The 21,502-nt window shown below is 38.1% G+C and overlaps 1 protein-coding gene across 1 annotated transcript in view; it reads left to right on the top strand.

The window, feature by feature from the left end:
* The window catches only part of wapl (WAPL cohesin release factor), a 53,731-nt gene that overhangs the window by 18,189 nt on the left and 14,040 nt on the right, over window positions 1-21,502 (top strand). The window contains exons 4-15 of the mRNA XM_002937557.5: window positions 1,758-1,867; window positions 2,940-3,035; window positions 3,928-4,077; window positions 8,283-8,419; window positions 8,874-8,985; window positions 10,865-11,089; window positions 11,863-11,974; window positions 13,494-13,591; window positions 14,363-14,439; window positions 14,773-14,948; window positions 18,153-18,268; window positions 19,880-20,038. Coding sequence (XP_002937603.2) covers window positions 1,758-1,867; window positions 2,940-3,035; window positions 3,928-4,077; window positions 8,283-8,419; window positions 8,874-8,985; window positions 10,865-11,089; window positions 11,863-11,974; window positions 13,494-13,591; window positions 14,363-14,439; window positions 14,773-14,948; window positions 18,153-18,268; window positions 19,880-20,038 — 1,568 coding nt within the window. The remainder of the gene's footprint in view (window positions 1-1,757; window positions 1,868-2,939; window positions 3,036-3,927; window positions 4,078-8,282; window positions 8,420-8,873; window positions 8,986-10,864; window positions 11,090-11,862; window positions 11,975-13,493; window positions 13,592-14,362; window positions 14,440-14,772; window positions 14,949-18,152; window positions 18,269-19,879; window positions 20,039-21,502) is intronic.

Below are 21,502 nucleotides of genomic sequence, written 5' to 3'. Positions count from 1 at the left end.
ATATAAATAAGCTGCTGTGTAGCCATGGAGGCAGCCATTCAAAGGAGAAAAGGCACAGGCACATAGCAGATAACAGATAAAACACTATTGTATTCTACAGAACTTATCTGTTATCTGCTATGTAACCTGTGCCTTTTTTCCAGATTGAATGGCTGCCCCCATGGCTACACAGCAGCTTATTATATCAATTATAGTAGTGTTACTGTAGCAAACACACCAATTTTACCAGTGCAGGGCAACAGTGCATTATATTTTTATTACTTTAAAGCTCTTTCATTTTTTAGTATTACTGTTCCTTTAAAGCATCATTCATTTTTTTCAATCCTTAAATTGTCTCTCTTAAATTTTTTTTCTATATCTGCTAAAAATTAGAAATACTACAAACTGAATGTATGATGTCCTTTTAGTAGTGTTTTTCTTTCCTTTCAATGTCATAGTGGGTTTATTAAACATTCGAATCACTGTGTAGGTTGGCAGGGATCTTCCTTTATCACCAGCCAGAGCCTTCTAGACTAGAGTATTACCTTTCTACAAGAGAACATTGTTATGTAGTGTAATGGCCCAAGGGACTTGGTTAGTCAAAAGTGAATACTGATGTAATCTTCCAGACATAGAATTAGCATTTGTAAAACACAAATATGTTTTGACAGCTATGCAGTACAAAAGTGTTTGATAAAAAAAACATACAAATGCTGATTGATTCCGATCAATAGGCTCAATAGGGCATACTATCTTAGAGAAGAGGGCTTTGAGTATTGCACTTAGCAGGAGTCTGTGGCATATATTTTAGTCTACCAATATTAGGTTAGATAAGGTAAAGAGAGGTTAGGGCTCTGGCACAAGGGGAGATTAGTTGCCCGCGACAAATCTCCCTGTTCGCGGGCGACTAATCTCCCCGAGTTGCCATCCCATCCCACCGGCGACTTACATGGCACACGCGGCAACGCGATTTCGGCAAGTCGCCGAAAATGCCTCGTGAGACAACGTCGCCGATTTGCCGAAATCGCCTGCGCAGCGTGTGCCATCCCACCGGCGACTTACATTGTCGCCGGTGGGATGGCAATTCGGGGAGATTAGTTGCCCGCGAACAGGGAGATTTGTCGCCGGTGACTAATCTCCCCGTGTGCCAGAGCCCTTAAAGAAGCTTATTGAAAGAAATGTGCTTTGAGTGTAAAGGCAGAGAGATTAGGAGAAAGTCAGATGGATCCTAAAAGAATTGCTGAGCAGGGAAGAAGTTCTAATGAGTTAATGAGTGAGATGTTTTATAAGTAGATTGCTTGAATAGAGCCATGAGTCCAGTTTGGGGTAGCAATAGTTTTTTTTTTTGTTTTTGTTTTTTTTTAAAGAAAATAGCCCCCTACAGCTTTAGGCTGCTGCACCAGCATGCAGTTCTATTAGCCCACACCTCTGGTGGTGGGAGCAATTTCATGGTGGCAGGTGCCCTATAAGAGAAGTTCAGGGATGTGATGCACAATTGTAAGTGGCTTCGAATGTCAGGGCCAGTAATTTGAATTTTATAGTAAAATGTAGCTACTGTAGAACTGGCACAGTGTTCATGGCAGAGGAAGAGCAGTTGGTAAGGTATATGAGCCTGGCACCTGCAATTGTTATGGAATAGAGCGACAAAAGACTGTTGGTGAAGGCAATAGTGTATAGAAGGCAACTGTGTATAGTGGCACTAAATTAGCTTTACAAAATATTAGCCTGTATATCTGTTACAAATGCTTGATTATGAATTCTGTGTTGTGTACATATAGAGTTTTCAGAAGATCAGCATGCTGTGCCTGAAGTCTTCAGAAAGCCTCCAAGTAAACAAACGGATAAAAGCAAAGATGGTGCACGAAAGATTTTCAGTGGACCTAAAAGGGTATGTTTTTTTTTTTTTTTTAATAAAATGTATCAGTTTCCTTAAACTTGTATTTAACATTAAAATAATATTATCAAAATATAAAGCATTTACTTGTACTTGGAACACACAACTCATCTTTTAAACAGTGTAGTTTTTGGTGAAATAGTTTTACTTACCTATGACTGAATAAATGCTTGCTTAGTTGAATGTAGAATTTCAGAATATAGAAAATAATGATAATGGTATTGTAGTGATAAGCCATTCATGTATAAAATAATAGGCAAATTGAACGCTACTGGTTAGTGCTAGTTAAGGCTGAATATTCTTTATGTACTGCAGGTGTATTCATACAGTGCTTTGAATGTAACTGAAATAAGCAGTCTTTTAACATCACACACACTGGGGTCAAATTCAAGTAAAGCTCGCCTGTTTGTTGTGCAAGAGTATTCAGAGGAAACCCAAAAAGTTTCTGGTACAGTGTACTCTCCCATCTCCCATCCAGTGTTCATTACCTTATTAAATTGTGCTGGGATTCAGGGGCTTCACATGTGGTTCGAACATTGTTTTTTAAGTTGGTCATAATGCAGTACCATAACTTTTTATTGAACAAGCTATACCTTTCATTGGATTGCCCATTCAAGTATCTGTCTTTCCATTTATTTCTTTTAAATTCCTTTGTGTATGTACAAAGCAGCTGCTCAGATGAATGGTCTAGCCAAGAAACTTAATACTACATAGTTAAAACCTTTTTTGTATTTGTATATATATATACATACAGAAAAAAATGCAGTGCAAGAAGCAAACACTTGGGGTCTGCAAGCTGAGGAGAGTCATAAGGCACCCAGGCTATCTCTTAGGCATCACTGATCTAATTCTTCTAGAAACTTTCCTAAACATGCAATTACCATTATTAAGACAAATTTATAAAGCACACATTTCACAATGCTGTAGAATACATGGCAGAATAAGTACAAATAGTGACCAGTAGAAGTGGTAATATATATATATATATATATATATATATATATATATATATATATATATATATATATATATATATATATTTATTTATTTTTATCTTCTTTCCCAGTCTCCAACAAAAGCCGTGTATAATGCAAGACACTGGAATCAACCAGAGTCAGAGGAGCTTCCAGCTGTTCCAGCTTTCAAAACTCAGACTGCACCTGTAAGTCAACTTTTATAACTTATGTTAATTGCTTTGTACCTATGTACCTAAATATTCTGGAAACTTTTTTTTTGTATTAATGACTGTTTCCTACTAATGTACTGCAGCTGTGGATAGTATAGTGGATGTCCTACCTTAAGGCTAATGCCACACCATGCATATGCGTGTATTTTTGGCAAGCATTTTTTGGCTTGTTGAAAATATACGCCATACGCATGGTGTGGCATTACTTTTCACTTTGAAACTTTTTGCGTAAATCATTTGATTTTTATGAAAAAAATCTTGAATGAGTGGACAGGATATCCCTGTCTCATTGTAAGCTTTTGGGGGTAATGCTTATTTGCTGTTCTCTGCAAAAATTAGGAGGGGCTGATTTGGAAGTGGTTCTGTATATATGTTTTGACAGTTTTGAATGCAAAAGAATAACTATTAAAGCACCTCCTTAAAATAGTCCAATTTAAATGTCAAAAAAGCTGAATTTACAGTGGAATGCTAATATTTTGGGCATTTTTCTGGTTAATTTAGTCACTAAAATTATATCTCAGGTTGGCACTTATGTGGAAGCACCACCTCCATCTTTTACTCACCAAACTTACACTTGCAGTGGCAGTACTGTGCAGTGGCCTCATTTTTTGATTTTGGTGTACCTGTGTGCACAGCGAGAACTTCCTTATTGAATTTACAGGGAGGTTCCTAATATATTTAAAGTGGACAGAAAATTCAGCTATGTTGTCCTAATAAGCTTGTATTTTTGTTTTCTTTAGAAAGGTGTTGATGGAAACCTTTTTAGCAGCATGATACGTGATTGTATGTCTGTAGTCCTCTGTACATTTTGTTCTTGGGCTTTATTATGCAATTTACAGTGATGTTTGCCCTATTTATCTGTTTTTAGGCAAAGCCATCAGATGCACCATGCGCAAAAGATGACGGGGTATTTAAGGCTCCAGCACCTCCTCCTAAAGTGATAAAAACTGTTACAATTCCCACACAACCATATCAGGATATTGTGACAGCACTAAAATGCAGAAAGGAGCACAAGGAAGTGAGTGCTTGTATTTTTTTCTCCCATTTTCTTTTCAAATGTTTTTAGAGTAGTTTGTACATTGCTTAATTTGTTTTGACCTTTTAGGCCTACGACATAGACTGTGTCTTTGCCAATACGAAAAGCATTAATGGTTAGAATGCCCCTTTTTGCCTTTCACCGCTTTCCATAAATTTTCCTCTCTCATTACTAGGCCTGATGTAGGCAAGGCATTTCCCAAGCACCTCTAAGGGGAACCATTTCTTTTAACCATGTCTAAAATTTAATGTGGCCCTTCAAGTAATTTTATGGCCTACTTTATGCCCAAGATCTCCACCTAGGCAAAAATAAAATATTTTGTCAGTGTTATTATAATCCATCCATGCAAAATAGCTGACAGTTATCCCATTGCATTGAAAAACCTTGGACAGTACTGCCTTAATGGAGTGACATAACATTAACATTAGATCTGACATACCATCGTTGTATACATTTATTTGTGTTACACTTCTCATGCCAGTGCAGCAGTGCTCTAGTATTGCATGGGTTAAACTACTTTCTTTTAGCTGGAGAGACACTTAAGGTGGCAATACACGCTAAGAATCTTCTCCCGATAACCCCGCCTAAGGTCGGGTGATATCTGGCTAATTCGGTCTTTTGGCCCTGGGCCAAACTATCAAATTAGAATGGCAGGTATAGGCACCGTTGGTTCAGGACCCGCATCAACTAGCCGATGTGGTACCTGATCCAACGGAAAAATCATCTGCCCTATAGAGATCTGACTGATTTCAGGCCTTCTGCACTCACCATTCTAGGGTGATTTTCTTTGGGACATAAATCAGACACGCCCTCATGTGTGATAACATTCTGATATAATTCTGAAACACAGTATGCCCATATTATTCCAATGATATGTTGGTATCATATGCCAGTAACTGGGTAGCTGCTGAACAAAAAGTGAAATAATTCAAAAAACACAAAAGTAATCAGATTCTCGGAATCATTGTCTGCATCATAATAAATGTTAATATAAAAGCAAACTACACTTGTAAAGGGCATGTAAAGCCTACATTTACAATGTGTATAAGATGGGCACATCTCCCTCACCCAAATGTACTGCATATATCCCCTCCATTTTCCAGCGCCATCACACCCAGTGGCTATTTTTCCTCTGAAGCACCATAAGTGCATTACATCTGCACAAAAGCACAGGTGCACTATAAAGTACACGCAGTGAAGAATGCGTGCTTCTGCAGGCAAAACTTACTGTGATCCTGCTTGGATTGAAATGGTTAAGCTGATTTCAGGAGAGGAGGTTAGGAGAAAAAATAGGTGCAGACAGCTAGAACAGAGTTTCTATGGAAACCAGCAATGCGAAGAGCAGAGCTGAGCACGCTTAGTAGCCAACAGCCAAAGTAAATTCCTGAGAGAGCGCTGAGTAGGTTAGAGGAGGACAAGGAAGAAAGGGTAAGTAATTAAGGGGATGATGCATCCTCACTATTAACCTTTGAACAACTGGAGCAACAGATTTTTAAAGATTTCAGGGAGGTTTACATGTCCTAAAAGAAAACCGTACCCCTGAACATTGGGGGCAGTCCGCTCTTTGGTGTGCTCAGAAACTAAAGGCACACATACATGCTGGTCTATATGAGCCAATGAATGGACAGAGCTCTGTCATCTACTCTCACACATTATTTCCTGTCAGGTGATCTCTGAAGGACCTACACTAAATAGTGGCTCAAGGGAAAAGATGTACCGTATATACTCGAGTATAAGCCTCGAGTATAACCCTCTGCTTATACTCGAGACCCTCCTGACCCCCTGCTGGTGATTCCCGCTGCCCCCGCCAACACGACAGCCTACCCTCAACCAACTCTAAAGCCCCACACGCACACACACTGCACGGACAAAAACTCCTGCAAAACTAAGTCGCAGTTTTACATACCGGCACTTGCGACTTAAAGTTCCCTCAGTCCCGCTCTCTGCTTATGCCAGCTTCCCAGAACCGCCATCCTCCTAACTGTGCACTCCTCTGCTCTGCTGTGCGCGCTTCTGTTCTGCTGGGCGCCGCAGTCGCACCAGTGACGTCACGCACCCCCTTCAGTTACCTATACCTTCTAAGATGAGGCCATGAGTAACTGAAGGGGGCGCATGACGTCACTGGTGCGACTGCGGCGCCCAGCAGAACAGAAGCGCGCACAGCAGAAGAGCACACAGTTAGGAGGATGACGGTTCTGGGAAGCTGGTTTTGGCTACACTGCCTGACCACCTTGGAATGTATGGAAAGTTGGCTTTACAACAGATAATAATGTGATCCCGTTGATAGAGGTTTTATCTGTCATGATGGAAATTTTTCATCGGTTTGTAATGGAACTGCCCATAACTGGTAGATCCTCAATAAGAAAAAGGGGACTAGGAAGGCCTTTACTGCAAGAAGAAGGTATGTAGCAAGTCAATGTGAGGAACCAAGGCAGAATTTATTGAGAGCTTCTCACAGTTGTAGCAGATACTGGTTTCTGGCTCCCCTATATCTCGGTCATGATCAGCATGCAGTGCATAAGCCTCTGAGCTGTCACTATGGCTCCACTAGGTTCCCAATAGTCTAATCCTAAACACTCTAGTTCCCTGGCACTCAACTGCCTTGGGTCTCTTCTCCAAATAATCCCTCTTCGATGGGACAAACTGTCCTTATACCCTGGCTATCTTGCACTCCTAGAGAGACATAACATAAATCTCCTAACCCACTTCCTAGAACTAACATGGTACTGCCTGCCACCTGGTCTGGCTCTGTGGTCGTTTTGCTTGACGTTCCTAGGCCAAACAGGAAGTCTCTAGCTACTGAACTTTCTTATATACATGTAAGTTCCTGTAGAGGAATTCCCCCACAGGCCAACTTGTTACACTCTTGTCTAACTATTGCCTATTATACACTCTTGCATCTCTATTTAAGTGTGGACTTACTCGGGTATATAGGCAGGAGCAATAGGTTAATGTCAGTATGCTTTCTGCTGAGAATGGGGTGATCTGTGTCAGTTATCTATTATCAGTTCTCAAGCAATATCGTGTAACAAGATTATCCTGCTGTGCTTCGTGTGCTGGCTCGCTCGCACCAGCCCTACTGGTGACACCCTAGGCTTATACTCGAGTCAATAGGTTTTTCCAGTTTTCTTAGGTAAAATTAGGTACCTCGGCTTATATTCGGATCGGCTTATACTCGAGTATATATGGTAAATGGAAAATATTTTCTGATATACATGATTTGTTGATTAAGTATTCATTCCGTATAACTTCAGTACAGCGAGTGGGAAGGAGATTCACAGACCAAAAATGTTTGTCCTTTTAAAAAGATAGAAAACCTCACAGGAATGAAATGTAAGTGGCCAACCTAAGAATATTTACTCAGGTGTAAGAAAGGAAATGGGAAGGAAGTATCATTTAAAGGAGAAGGAAAGCTAAAAACTAAGCTTTATCAGAAAGGTCTATGTAAATACAGCCATAAGCACTCGCAGAAATGCTGCACTGAATTCTCTGCAAGAGAAACAGGATTTGTTGTCTTTGTTTTCCTGTACCGGAGACACGCAGCTCTCTCCTCTCTCCTGCTCCCGCCCCTCCCTCAAAAATGCTAAGAACCCCCCCCCCCCTTAGGAATATGTGATCTGAGCCAATCAGCAGGAAGCTTCCTCATAGTCTTACAAACTGCACATACACACCGGTCTTGGTGCAGTGCAGTGTGTGAGGAATTATGGGAACTTTCTTTACAGAGCTCAGCGTTTTTTTTCCTTTGAGACTTCTGATCAACTGAACGGGAGAAATATGGGGGGGACTTAAGGGCACTATTGAGACAACTGAAGGTATGCCTGCAGCTTGAGATATTAACTCTTTGTTAGCCTTTCCTTCTCCTTTAAATAACAGTAAAAAACAAAACTGGAATAGATTGCTTCTATTTCAAAGACTAAAGCTGGTCATACATATACTCATTTTGATTACAGTGGGTAAAAGTGCAAGTCCATTAAAAGAATAATAACAATACACTGCAGAGCTCCTTTTTCATATTTATCTAATGGGTATATGGCCATGTGAATAAAATTTTAGGTTTGTGCATCTTCTGCTAAGGTGCAACTGATTTGGCCTGTTATCTGCATGTGGTAACTTGCCCCTAAAAAGAAAGGTCTATTTTATGTATACTTTGTTTAATCTGCTGGTAACATACCTTTATTTTGTTCTAGTTATATACTGTAGTTCAGCATGTAAAGCACTTCAACGATGTTGTAGAATTTGGAGAGAATCAAGAATTCACTGATGATATTGAATATCTGCTAAGTGGGCTTAAAAGCAGTCAGCCCATAAACACACGTTGCCTTAGGTAAGAGATATATGCCTTCCTAGGCAGTGCCAACAGTCTCTGCATATATCTGCATGCATGCTTTTGGTTTTATGCCTTAAACAGATTCACTGACCTAACTGTGACAGAGGTAGTAAACTAGTCTTGTCACTGTCTTCCCCTTATTAATGTTGCAAATTATCACAAGTGGCTGATTCGGAGTTGCATATGTGATATGCTGACCACTGGCCTTTTTAAGCTGATTTCTTTGGAGGATTGGGATGACTGCTTGTACGGCTGGAATTTTTAATAAGTTATTACAAATCTATTTTAAAGAAGACTACAATTTAACTATATTTCTTATCCTGAAATCATGTCATAGGACATTTTTTTATTTTGCATCTTGATTTTTAAGAAATTATATATTTTTTTGTATAGTTCTCTCTGTTAAGATTTGTAAATTTTGTAAACTGATATATGCGTCTCCTCGTTACAGTGTAATAAGCCTGGCGACAAAATGTGCCATGCCAAGTTTCCGAATGCATCTGAGAGCGCATGGAATGGTAGCCATGGTCTTCAAAACACTGGATGATAGTCAGCAACACCAGGTATTTTCAAACCGTCAACTCAAGACTTGCTTTCATTGCACCATTAGGACTATTATAATAAAGATCATTATAATAAAAAATAACAATAATAGCCTCAGAATTTTTTAGGTCGCTGGTAACAGTAAAGCAGAAACAAATTAAAAAAAAGTGTGTGTGTATAATATATATAATTTTTTTTTTTAAGGATAAGTAAGCCTTTATCATAAAAGCCCCTCATGTCGATTCTGTGTCACAAGCAGCTAATTTCTTAGCTACTTCCTAGTCTAAAATGAAGCTCCACCGCTTTTTCTTTGCTGAGTTCTCCTTTTGATAGACATGAATGGTACTGTACTGCATGATTAGTAATGAATGTCAGTAGCACTTTGATGTGATACATCTGCTGCTAAATCATCACATCATTAGGGACAGGGATTCTGTCATGATTTTTATGGTGTCATTTTTATTTCTAAATTATGCTGTTTACATAGTAAATTATTCACTCTAACATTTTAAAATGGTAATTCTTGAACCAACAAATATATATATATTTTTTTAGTTTGTAATATTGGTGTGTAGACAGCCATCTCAGTGCATTGTGCCTGAGCTTTTAAAAAGAGCCAGCACTACACATTAGAACTGCTTTCAGATAACCTATTGTTTTTCCTGCCTCCATGTAACTGGAGGAGTCTTAGGGCTCTGGCACACAGGGAGATTAGTCGCCTGTGACAAATCTCCCTGTTCGCGGGCGACTAATCTCCCCGAAATGCCATTCCATCAGCGAAAATGTAAATCGCCGGTGGGATGGCATACGCGGTGGCGCGATTCCAGTGAAATCGCAGAAGTTTCCTCTCGAGGCAACTTCCGCGATGTCACTGAAATCGCGCCGCCGCGTATGCCATCTCACCGGCGATTTACATTTTCGCCGATAGGATGGCATTTCGGGGAGATTAGTCGCCCGCTAACAGGGAGATTTGTCACGGGCGACTAATCTCCCCATGTGCCAGAGCCCTTAAAGAAACAGTAACATCAAAAACTTAAATTGTTTTAAAGTAATTAAAATATAATGTGCTATTGCTCTGCAAAAAAACTGGTGTTTTTGCTTCAGAAAAGCTACTATATAAATAAGCTGCTGTGTAGCCATGGGGGCAGCCATTCAAGCTGGAAAAAAGGAGAAAAGGCACAGGTTACATAGCAGAAAACTAGTAGATAAGCCCCATATAATGGGGGTTTGTCTGTTATCTGCTATGTAACCTGTGCCTTTTCTCCTTTGAATGGCTGCCCCGATGGCTACACAGCAGCTTACTTATATAAACTATAGTAGTCTTTCTGAGGCAAACACACCAGTTGTACCAGTGCAGGGCAACAGTACATTATATTGTAATTACTTTTATACACTTTCATTTTTTGGTGTTACTGTTCCTTTAAGTGGGGCTTGGATTTCTTACTATTGAGTGCTATTCTGCTATCTACTGGGAGCTGCTATCTTGCTGCCTTCCCATTGTTCTGCTGATCGGCTATAACTGAAGTTTATCAGAGCTCAGGTCACATGGCTGTGGCACCCTGGGAAATGAAGAACATGGTTAACCCCATGTGAAATTTTTTGATTTTTGAAAAACAGATTTCAATGCAGGATTCTGCTCAAGAAGCTCTATTAAATGCATTTTGAAAAAAAAAACTTGTTTTGCCATGACAGTATGCCATACCCTATATTTTTTTAAAGTTGAGTGGTGCTAAGAGTTCAACAGGGCAGAACATAATCTGTCTGTTATTCATTGGCAGCTAAGCTTGACAAGGATATTTTTTCCTGAATTATCTTATTAGTTCAAAATAAGTAATGGTACATTGTTTTCATGAGCATTTATCTGTTTGTTTATATCTGGTTTTGTTTTTTCATTATTAGAATCTAGCACTTTGCACTGCTGCACTGATGTATATACTGAGCAGGGATCGCTTAAACATGGACCTAGATAGGGCGAGCTTGGATCTTATGATCCGACTTTTAGAAATGGAACAAGACCCCTCAGCCAGACAAATGAATGAGAAAGAAATGAACAAAATCAAAGAGAAGATACGCAAACTGTGTGAAACTGTCCACAACAAACATTTAGATTTGGAAAACATTACGGTACGTCCCTATCAGGGTTGTTCATTCCTTTGTAACAATTTTAAAGTAACTTATATGGCTTCTCAACAGGTTTTATGTGGCATTTAGATTTTTTATTTTTCATGATTCCTTTTTTTTTTATTTTATAGCAAATCGCAACTTTCCATAGGAAAGACCGTTTTTCTTACATGTATGGCCACATTCAGTTAAAGCTAAAGACACAAGTTACAAAATAGTCTCCCGCTTGTTGCTAGCCAAAATGCATTCCTTATAGCATAATTTGGAATGGGAAAACATTAAAGCTATGGTATTGGCAGTTAAAGGAACAGTAGCACCAAAAAATGAAAGTGTATAAAAGTAACTACGATATAATGTACTGTTGCCCTGCACTGGTGCAGCTGGTGTGTTTTGCCACTGAAAGACTACTATAGTTTATACAACCAAAGCTGCTGTGTAGCTATTCAAAGGAGCAGATAACAGTTAAAACCCAGTTATTCTACAGAGATTATCTGATATCTGCTGTGTTACCTGTGCCTTTTTTCTCATTTTTCCATCTTAAATTGCTGCCCCATAGCTACACAGCACATTATTTATATAAACTGTTGTAGTGTTTCTGTAGCAAATACACCGGTTATACCAATGCAGGGCAACAGTACATTATATTTTAATTACTTTAAAAACACTTAAATTTGTTCTATTGCAGACAAGCAGTTATTAATCCGGAAAACATTCCTACATGTGGTTGGTGTGTTTTTCTATTTATCTGTTCATTTGGCTTTTTGTCCTCAACACAGACTGGACACTTGGCAATGGAAACATTACTATCTCTTACGTCAAAACGAGCAGGAGACTGGTTTAAAGAGGAGTTAAGACTTCTAGGTGGTCTTGATCATATTGTGGATAAAGGTATGTTCTGTTGCTTTAATTATACATACAGTCCTACACCTTTAGCACTTCTGTTACACTATCCTAACTTATTTTACAGCGCTGCAGAATATGTTGGTGCTTTATAAATAAATGTTGATAATAATAATAGGAGGATAATTATGATTATAGCAATTAAATGTACACATAACTTTTTATAATATTTTATAATAAAATTGGCAATTGCCACAATTACTATTTTTTGTGTTTCTGTGTTTTAAAGTCTGTGAAATAAAATTTAACTGCCATAGCATTTGCAAATGTCTTGTATTTTAAACACACATATACCTGTATTAGATATTTCCTACTTTTTCACTTACAGTATTAACAAAATTTAGCAAGGGGTGCTCAAAGTTTAGCAGTCCTTTTCCTGGTGTACAGGCTTATTTGGTGAGGCCCAGTTGGCAGCTAAACTTGGCCCATATATGGCCACCTTTAGGTCTGATGTAATAGAGCTTATGTTGCAAGGGATGTTTTAATCACTACTACTTGATTTTTGTTATGAATTCACCATATCCACTATTTTGGGATTCAGCCCTACCCAGAATCCTTCACAAAAGATTTAGACATATGCAAATGGAGCTAAGGGGGGGGGGGGTTGACGGAAGAATTTTCATATATAATATATCACGGCTACAGTTCATTTCTTTGCATTTACCTATACTACCTTCCCCTTGCTGCAACTTAAAGATAATGAGCTCTGTACAAGTGAGCAGGTTTTTTTTTTCCCTTGCTGCAACTTGAGGAGTTGCTCATTATACAGGGATTTATTTGGGGACTGGAAATTTTATAAACTACAGTGTGTTTTGGTGTGTAAGGGATTACAAGGGCTTGTTATAAAACTGTTCTATCATGCAACATTGTTTAGTTGTTTTAAAGTTGAACTCTGGCTTCCGAATCAAGATTTGTTAAACAGCCCCACACAAAACCCTAATATACATATCGCTGTAATCTGTTCCTTCAAAAAGTATGAATAAAGACCTTTTTTTTGCAGCTGGATTTCAGCATATAAATATGATATGTTTCTGCATTATTTAAAATCCTGGCAGGGGAGAAGGGACTAAAACATTGATGTTTTCACAGACAGCATGCATGTTGTGTCTCAGTGAAGTTTCCCTTTAACAGAAACGTATAGGGTACATTATAACTGTACAATTTCAGTGTTATAATACGAACATTTTTAACTTTAATATTGGTGTTTTTTTTTTAAGATATCAGCAGTTCTGACTGTGCTAAGTTTATGGAATGTACTCTGAGTGACCTCTACTGTTCAGCCTAGGCAACAGCTGGTCAGAACAGCAAAATATAATTTTCCCTCTGCAGGATATGCCCGTTCAGTTTTATTTGATTAAGCCTAGAGAGCACTAGACCCAATCCTGAAGTATTAAAAAAGGCTTGCTGCAGCATGCTCTGACTCTAAGCAATTTTATATTTTTATTATGTGCCCTTTATGTCCCGTATTTGTTTTCCTTGTGTTTAACAATTTTTTCCCCCCTCATAGTTAAAGAATGTGCTAATCACCTTGACCGTGATGAAAGTGAAGAAAAATTAGTTGCTTCTTTGTGGGGAGCAGAACGATGTTTACGGGTCTTAGAGAGCGTGAGTGTCCTAAGTTTGCTTATTTCTTCAGCATAAAGCTGTAATAACATGATTAAACAAATTACATTTTATCTTAAATGGATTCTAGTTTGTAGAACCATTGCCATCCTTTCAGCTTAAAGTTACATGGAGATTTGTACCTTCCGAGTACAGTTAGTTACATATTTCTTTTAATGCCTGCAGGGGGACATGTTTGTGTACTATCTTTGTCATCTTCCTTATATATTTATATAGTTTAAACCCAAGCCATATAAATATTCATATTTGTTAGCATATTCTGTAGCTAAAAATTTCTGCCAAAAACCTTTGAAAGTGGAATTGTTACAAAGGCTTCAGATGTCAACGAGACTAGTCTACTCACTTTTCAGTACATTTCCTCATTTTTATCTAAGTGTGACTTCATGGATGCAGAAAACTGCAGAGGAGGGCTATCTGGTACATTTACCTACGGGTTACTGCTAAGGCAAGCCCATGCCCCTTTGGCAAAAAAACAACTTTTAGGGATATTTCAGTTTGGCATTTTCACCTCTGTGATGGGTTCAGCAAGGACCACAGTTTTCAACTCATTCGACTATCTACCAACACTTTTAACTGAAATTAGTAAAACAAAAAAATGTTTGCTGATGCCTGGGAATGCCACAATTAATTGAAGGCATTATGAGCACACTCTTTCTCTCTGTGAAGTGTTTTAGTCAAAATACCATGTAAAGCACTTAAATTCAGGTCCTACTCTTATGGCTAAGAATCTGGTCTGTTTATATTTTTTTCCAGGTAACTGTGCATAACCCAGAGAATCAGAGTTATTTAATAGCTTACAAAGATTCACAACTCATTGTGTCTTCAGCAAAGTAAGTTCATTTTACTTCTTGTGAATTCCTGAACTTCATCATAGTAAAATTGTTTTCCCCATGTTTAGAATCAGTAGAGGAGTCCTCTGATCTTGTCAAACACTTGTGTGTAATAAACAAGCTGGGAATATTGCTCATTAATTAGCATTTTTTTCCAGCTGTAGTGCAGGCTCTTTTAGCTAGTACCTCTGGTGGGGAAAACAAGTTTGCAATGATAGGTGCTTTAATGTCTTTATTTTCAATTTAGTTTTACGTTGCTTCTTAAAACAATATTTCTGATTGCTTTATAAAACTTAAGCTCAAATTACATTCATTGTTTTGATCACCACTCAGAGCACTGCGTCACTGTGAGGAGTTGATTCAGCGTTACAACCGAGCTGAAGACAGCATCTGCATTCCCTACAGCAAATCTCTCCCTCACCATAATGTGTCTAGTCATGTAGGCAAAGCTGTGGAGGACTGCATGAGGTCAATTATTGGAGTCTTGCTTAATTTAACTAATGATAATGGTATGTGCCTTTTAAATTTTACATATTTATTTTTGAATTTTGGAATAGATATTTCACTGCACATGTTATGGCAATTCCGCCAATTTATTTTATTTAATTACATGTAAACAGAAACATTTTCTTGCTTTGTGGCATGGCATTTTAGATATACACTTTACACTCAGGATCAGAGCCACTGTCCTAAAAGTCAAAGCAGGATTAGTTTACTGTTTCCTCCAAACTATGCATTAGCAACAATAGACAGATTAGTTCAATTTATAAACTATATGTAACATAGTAAGTTAGGTTGAAAAAAGAATTACATCCAGCACGTTCAACCTTAATGCCTTTGTATAACCTGCCTAACTGCTAGTTGATCCAGAAGATGGCAAGGAAGCCCTTCTGAAGCCTCTCTAATATGCCTATATGTGAAATCTAAACATTAAATAGAACACTATTTAGAAATATATTAAGAATTAAATAATACAGGGTGGGCCATTTATATGGATACACCTTAATAAAATGGGAATGATTGGTGATATTAACTTCCTGTTTGTGGCACATTAGTATATGCGAGGGGGGAAACTTTTCAAGATGGGTGGTGACCATGGTGGCCATTTTGAAGTTGGCCATTTTGGATCCAACTTTTGTTTTTTCAATAGGAAGAGGGTCATGTGACACATCAAACTGATTGGAAATTTCACAAGAAAAACAATGGTGTGCTTGTTTTTAATGTAACTTTATTATTTCATGAGTTATTTACACGTTTCTGACCACTTATAACATGTGTTCAATGTGCTACCCATTGTGTTGGATTGTCAATGCAACCCTCTTCTCCCACTCCCATCTCCCATGCTACATTTAGCAAACTGCTTGCTAAGTTTCGTGAAACTGGTTCAGTGTTGGATTTGCAAAAATGTGGACACATGAAAACTGTCACTAATGAAGAAACATCAGTGGCTGTCCTAGCTTCATTCAGCAAGAGTGGCATTAGTCGAACATCCCTTTGGCGGATGTAAGCTACTCACAAATGGCACCCTTACAAACACCAGCTACTGCAGCATCTCAACGAGGATGACCCAGATCGGCGCACTGAATTTGCAGAATGGGCAAAACAAAAATTGGAACAGGACCCTCAGTTTACGCAGAAGATTTTGTTCAGTGATGAGGCAAACTTTTATGTGAATGGTGAAGTTAACAAACAAAACCACCGCTATTGGTCTGACACTAACCCACATTGGATAGATCCCTCCAAGACTGTTGGAAGAAAAAAATTGATTGTATGGTGTGGTATATGGGGTACAAAGATAGTGGGGCCATTCTTCATCAATGGAAACCTGAAGGCCACTGGATATGCGAAATTGCTACATGATGATGTGTTTCCCTCTTTATGCACTGAAGCTGGCACGTTCCCTGTGTTTTTTCAGCAAGATGGTGCACCATCACATTATGGGTGTCAGGTCAGAGCATTCCTAGATGAACAGTTTCCTGGAAAGTAGATTGGTCGTCGTGGGCCAGTTGAATGGCCCCCAAGGTCTCCCGATCTGACCCCCTTAGACTTTTATCTTTGGGGTCATCTGAAGGCAATTGTCTATGCTGTGAAGATACGAGATGTGCAGCACCTGAAACTATGGATACTAGAAGCCTGTGCTAGCATTTCTCCTGCGGTGTTGCTATCAGTGTGTGAAGTGGGAGAAGAGGGTTGCATTGACAATCCAACACAATGGGCAGCACATTGAACACATTTTATAAGTGGTCAGAAACTTGTAAATAACTCATGAAAGAATAAAGTTACGTTAAAAACAAGCACACCATTGTTTTTCTTGTGAAATTTCCAATCAGTTTGATGTGTCACATGACCCTCTTCCTATTGAAAAAACAAAAGTTGGATCCAAAATGGCCAACTTCAAAATGGCCAACTTCAAAATGGCCACCACAGTCACCACCCATCTTGAAAAGTTCCCCCCCTCACATATACTAATGTGCCACGAACAGGAAGTTAATATCACCAACCATTCCCATTTTATTAAGGTGTATCCATATAAATGGCCCACCCTGTATAATAAGAGGGTCAGTATGTTGTATTATCTTTTGAAATGGGTAGTTTATTTTAAAGTTAACTTTTGTAAAATATCCTGTTCATAGCGACTTTAATAGATCTTCATTAATAATAGGTTTTTGAAATATTTGTCTCTCGCCACTTTTTTGATTTATGCCGGCAGCCAAAACCATTATTGTTTTGTAAGGCAAAAATGTTGCTGCTGCTTTTACTTTATTATGTATCTTTCTGTTCATGTGCTTATTTGTTCATTATGTCAGGCTCTCATTTGAACCACTCATTCAAAGTACAGTGAACTTAGTACCTACTAAATAGTTGCTAAAATTCCAAATTGAAAAGTGGCTTAACAAAAATCTGCATGATTCAAAAGCCATAAAAAATTAAGACCACTTAGACTAGTATCCAAGGCCAGTTCACAGAGCCTTAGGTTAGTGATTATATTCAATTGGGGTGCCAAAATCACTGGTAACCCCCAGTGAATATCACTTTACTTGTCCTACCCTTTTAACATCAATCTACTGGTGTATATTGGGTTGTTCAGGTGGTTAGTTTGAGGAAGACTGCAAAAGTACTGTCAAAGATGTTCTGTTGAAAGTAAGCTGCTGCATGCATCTTGGAATATTTCTTATGACTTTCTGTCGTGGCTCTGCTAGTACACTATAAAGCCTACTGGAATAGTTTCACAGGAATAATAATTTAATATACCTAATAGGATTGTTAGTGCAGATTAGTTATCATCAAGCATCAGCTACTGTTTTATTAGAGAAAATAATTTTAAAGAAGTAGTACTTTATTCCATAAATTTCACCAATGTTACGACTCCTGCTTTGGGCCTTTTTCGGCAGGAGACAAAACATTGGTAACATTTATGGAATAAAGAACTTTCGTTGTATGTATTACACATGTTTTTGTTCTGGGCACCCATTTTTAAGCGAGTGCAGCTTTCATATTATATATTTACAAATATGGTGCAAAAATATCCCATTAATAAAGTATATATACTTTACTAATGGGATATTTTTGCACCATATTTGCCCCACCACTAAATTTAAAATAAAATATACGTACAGAATAGATATACTTTAGTTCCACAGTGCACCATGATGAGTTAGTGTTCCCAGATTTATTAAATGCAAAAACATAAATTCTTCCTTTTTTATCATCAGAATGGGGCAGCACAAAAACTGGTGAACAAGACAATCTGATAAGCACTGCACTAAACTGTGTTCTTCAGGTTCCAAAGTTTCTACCTCAAGAACAGCGATTTGATATTCGTGTTTTGGTAAGTTCTTAAGATAGTAATAAAAAACACTGAGGCATAGACATTGACACTTGGCAATGTTAAATTGTTAAAATATCTGCACAGTGTTTATGCAAAAGCATTGGCAAAGTATGACCTGGTCCTTTAAGGCCTATGGGCCACAGGTTGTGGTTTTTTTTGTTTTTTTATTGCGGAGCTTAAATGCCCGATATCAACCAAGATTGAAACATGAAAAGTTTGTCATCCTGTTTTCTGCATGTAGGGTAGTGAAAGCTAACAACCGAGTAGTTGTTTGACTTACGGGACTTGGACAAACGAGGATGCATGAGTTAATGAAGCTTTTCCAGCAGAATCCTTCGTTAAAATCAATTTTTCAAAAACGCAAACAGATTTTTTTATATTTAATTTTCACATGGGGCTATCCATATTCTATATATTTCTTAGGGTGCTACAGTCATGTGACTCATGTGACTTGTGCTCTGATAAACTTTGGTCACACTTAACTGCAGCACTGGAATTTGGTATAATATCACCTCCCCTCCCTCTTCCCCCCCAGCAGCCGGTCAGCAGAACAATGGGAAGGGAGCATGATAGCAGCTCCCGATATATATGAGAATAGCACTTAATAGTAAGAAATCCAAGTCCAGCTCATTCAGTTACATGGAGTAGGGGAAACATTAGTGGCTCCTTCTGAGAGCTTAGACTCGGACACAATGTATTGAGATGGCTGCCTACACACCAGTATTACAACCGAAACAATACATTTGTCAGTTCAGTAATACAATTTTAAATGGTAGAGTGAATTATTTGCTATGTAAACCGTGTAGTGTAAAAATAAAACGTACATTATAATCCCTTTAAACTGTTAAAGGAGAACAAAATCCGTTTTGGCATTTTACTGCCAATAGATTAGCCATATTAGTGCCACCTAGAACACTATATTTATTCTGCAGAACGCATTACCATACCTAAAGAGCCCTAGAAAGCTCCCTCTGTTTGTTTAAGGTAGCAGCTGCCATTTTAGCTTAGTCTCCATAGTATCCTGCTGCTGATAGCATAGATCAAGCATTCTGATGGGAGGGGAAGTGCATCCTTATTGGAGGGGGAGCAGGAGAGAGGAGAGAGCTGGCATACGCAGGCCCCTGGAAAGAAGGATTATTCTGAGAGAGGAAGTCTGATACCGAAGTACAGGTGTACTCAAAAAAAAAAAAAAAAAAGACAAGAAATCCTGTGTTTCTTTTAATAGAGGACTCTGTGCAGCTTTTCTGTGAGTGCTTATGGCTGTATTTACATAGACTTTTCTGATAAAGCTTACTCAATTTTTTAGCTTTTGTTCTACTTTAACCCTCCACTGCCTTGGTCTGTTTCTAAAGCATAAATGTCCATTACCATTATGTCTTACTGTATGCCTCAGGTTTGCAGATAGCAATATGAGCTGGCTTAGTAAAATTTCAAAATATTGCATATAAAGTAAAATGTAATTATTTTGTGTGTAAAAAAAAAATATGTACAGCTTTTTTTGCTTTTACCTTCTCATTTACTCTTATTATAACTTTGCTTTGTTAGAGGTGTATTTTGGCAGTAGATCTCTATGGTTTATACCTGTTAATTTCTTATTTTTTTAATTATCAGGGCTTAGGTCTGCTGATTAATCTAGTAGAGTACAGTGCTCGTAATAGGCACTGTCTTGTCAACATGCAAACAACTCCGTCTTATGATTCCTTTTGTGGAGAAGGGGAGGAGCCTGTAAGAATTCCAGGGCAAGTTGATGCTGTCCAAGCCATGGTGCTGGTAAGCAAGTTTTGATAGATATGTATAATGTTCCTTTCATTTAACATTTGCTCTGTGGTCCATTGATATTTTCTTTTACCATACAGTTGCAGTATCTTGCCTCTTCTTTATACACTAATTGTCAGTATCATCTCCCCATAGCCTTCTTTTTGTCATTCAGGCACTGGTTTTAACTAGTTTCCATGGTAATGGCCTTTTAATCACCCTTATGCTTTCTTTATTTCCTTTGCATAATGGAAATAAAGGGGCAGTCCACCTTTAACTTTTAGTATGATATAAATTTACCTGGCCTTATTAACTATAATTACTTTTTTTTATAACTTTTTAAATTATTTGCCATCCTATTGTCTCTCTAGCTCACACAAAATATGCTACATAATTGGCATGCTGTCAAGGTAGCAAATATGTTATTGGCTGACAGTGATTCTGACACCAGAAAACTATTCTTCAAAATAATAATGTACATTAAAAGTTACCTATAGGTGATGTTGACCATTATTCACTGATAGGGCTGCTTTTCTAAGTAATTGTTACCTGAAGTTCCTAAACTTTTCTATTCACCAACCTCAACACTCCTTGAATAGGAAACATGTCTAGGGGTTCTTGGATATCAGTCACTGCCTTGTAGGGTACTACACATAGGGGGCAGCATTTTTAGGGAGGGGCAGCTGAATTATGCAGCATTTTATAATGGGGCTGTATCTAAAGGAATTGGTGGGACAGTTGTCATTTTTCAGTGCTTTGCTAAAGAATTCACCCCCTTGGCATTTTTCATGTTTTGTTACATTCCGACCTGTAATTTAAATGTTTCTTAATCTTATTTTATGTGATGGATCTGCAAAAAAAAGTTGGTGAAGTGAAATGAGAAAAACATATAAACATAAAAAAGAACTTAAAAAAAAATAAATAAATAAAGAACTGAAAATTGTCATGTGCATATGTATTCACCCCCTTTGCCATGAAGCCCCTAAAAAGTCCTGGTGCAACCAATTACCTTCACATAATTAGTAAAATGAAGTCCACCTGTGCGCAGTCTAAGTGTCACATGATCTGTTGGTTTAAACTCGCTATTTCTGAAATGCTCCAGAGGCTTCAACACCACTAAGCAAGAGGCACATATGACAAAGAGCAAGGAGCTCTCCAAAGAAGTCAGGGACAAAGTTGTTGTGATTACAAGTCAGGGTTGGGTTATACAGTGGCTTGCAAAAGTATTCGGCCCCCTTGAACTTTTCCACATTTTGTCACATTACAGCCACAAAGATGAATCAGTTTTATTGGAATTCCACGTGAAAGACCAATACAAAGTGGTGTACACGTGAGAAGGGGAACGAAAATCATCCATGATTCCAAACATTTTTTACAAATAACTGCAAAGTTGGGGTGTGCGTAATTATTCAGCCCCCTTTGGTCTGAGTTCAGTCAGTTGCCCATAGACATTGCCATTGCTAATGACTAAATAGAGTG

Source organism: Xenopus tropicalis, chromosome 7 (assembly GCF_000004195.4).
Source record: "Xenopus tropicalis strain Nigerian chromosome 7, UCB_Xtro_10.0, whole genome shotgun sequence".
NCBI classification, from domain to species: Eukaryota; Metazoa; Chordata; class Amphibia; order Anura; family Pipidae; genus Xenopus; species Xenopus tropicalis.
Note: the sequence above shows the minus strand (reverse complement) of the source record. Positions and strands in the feature narration are given on the sequence as shown.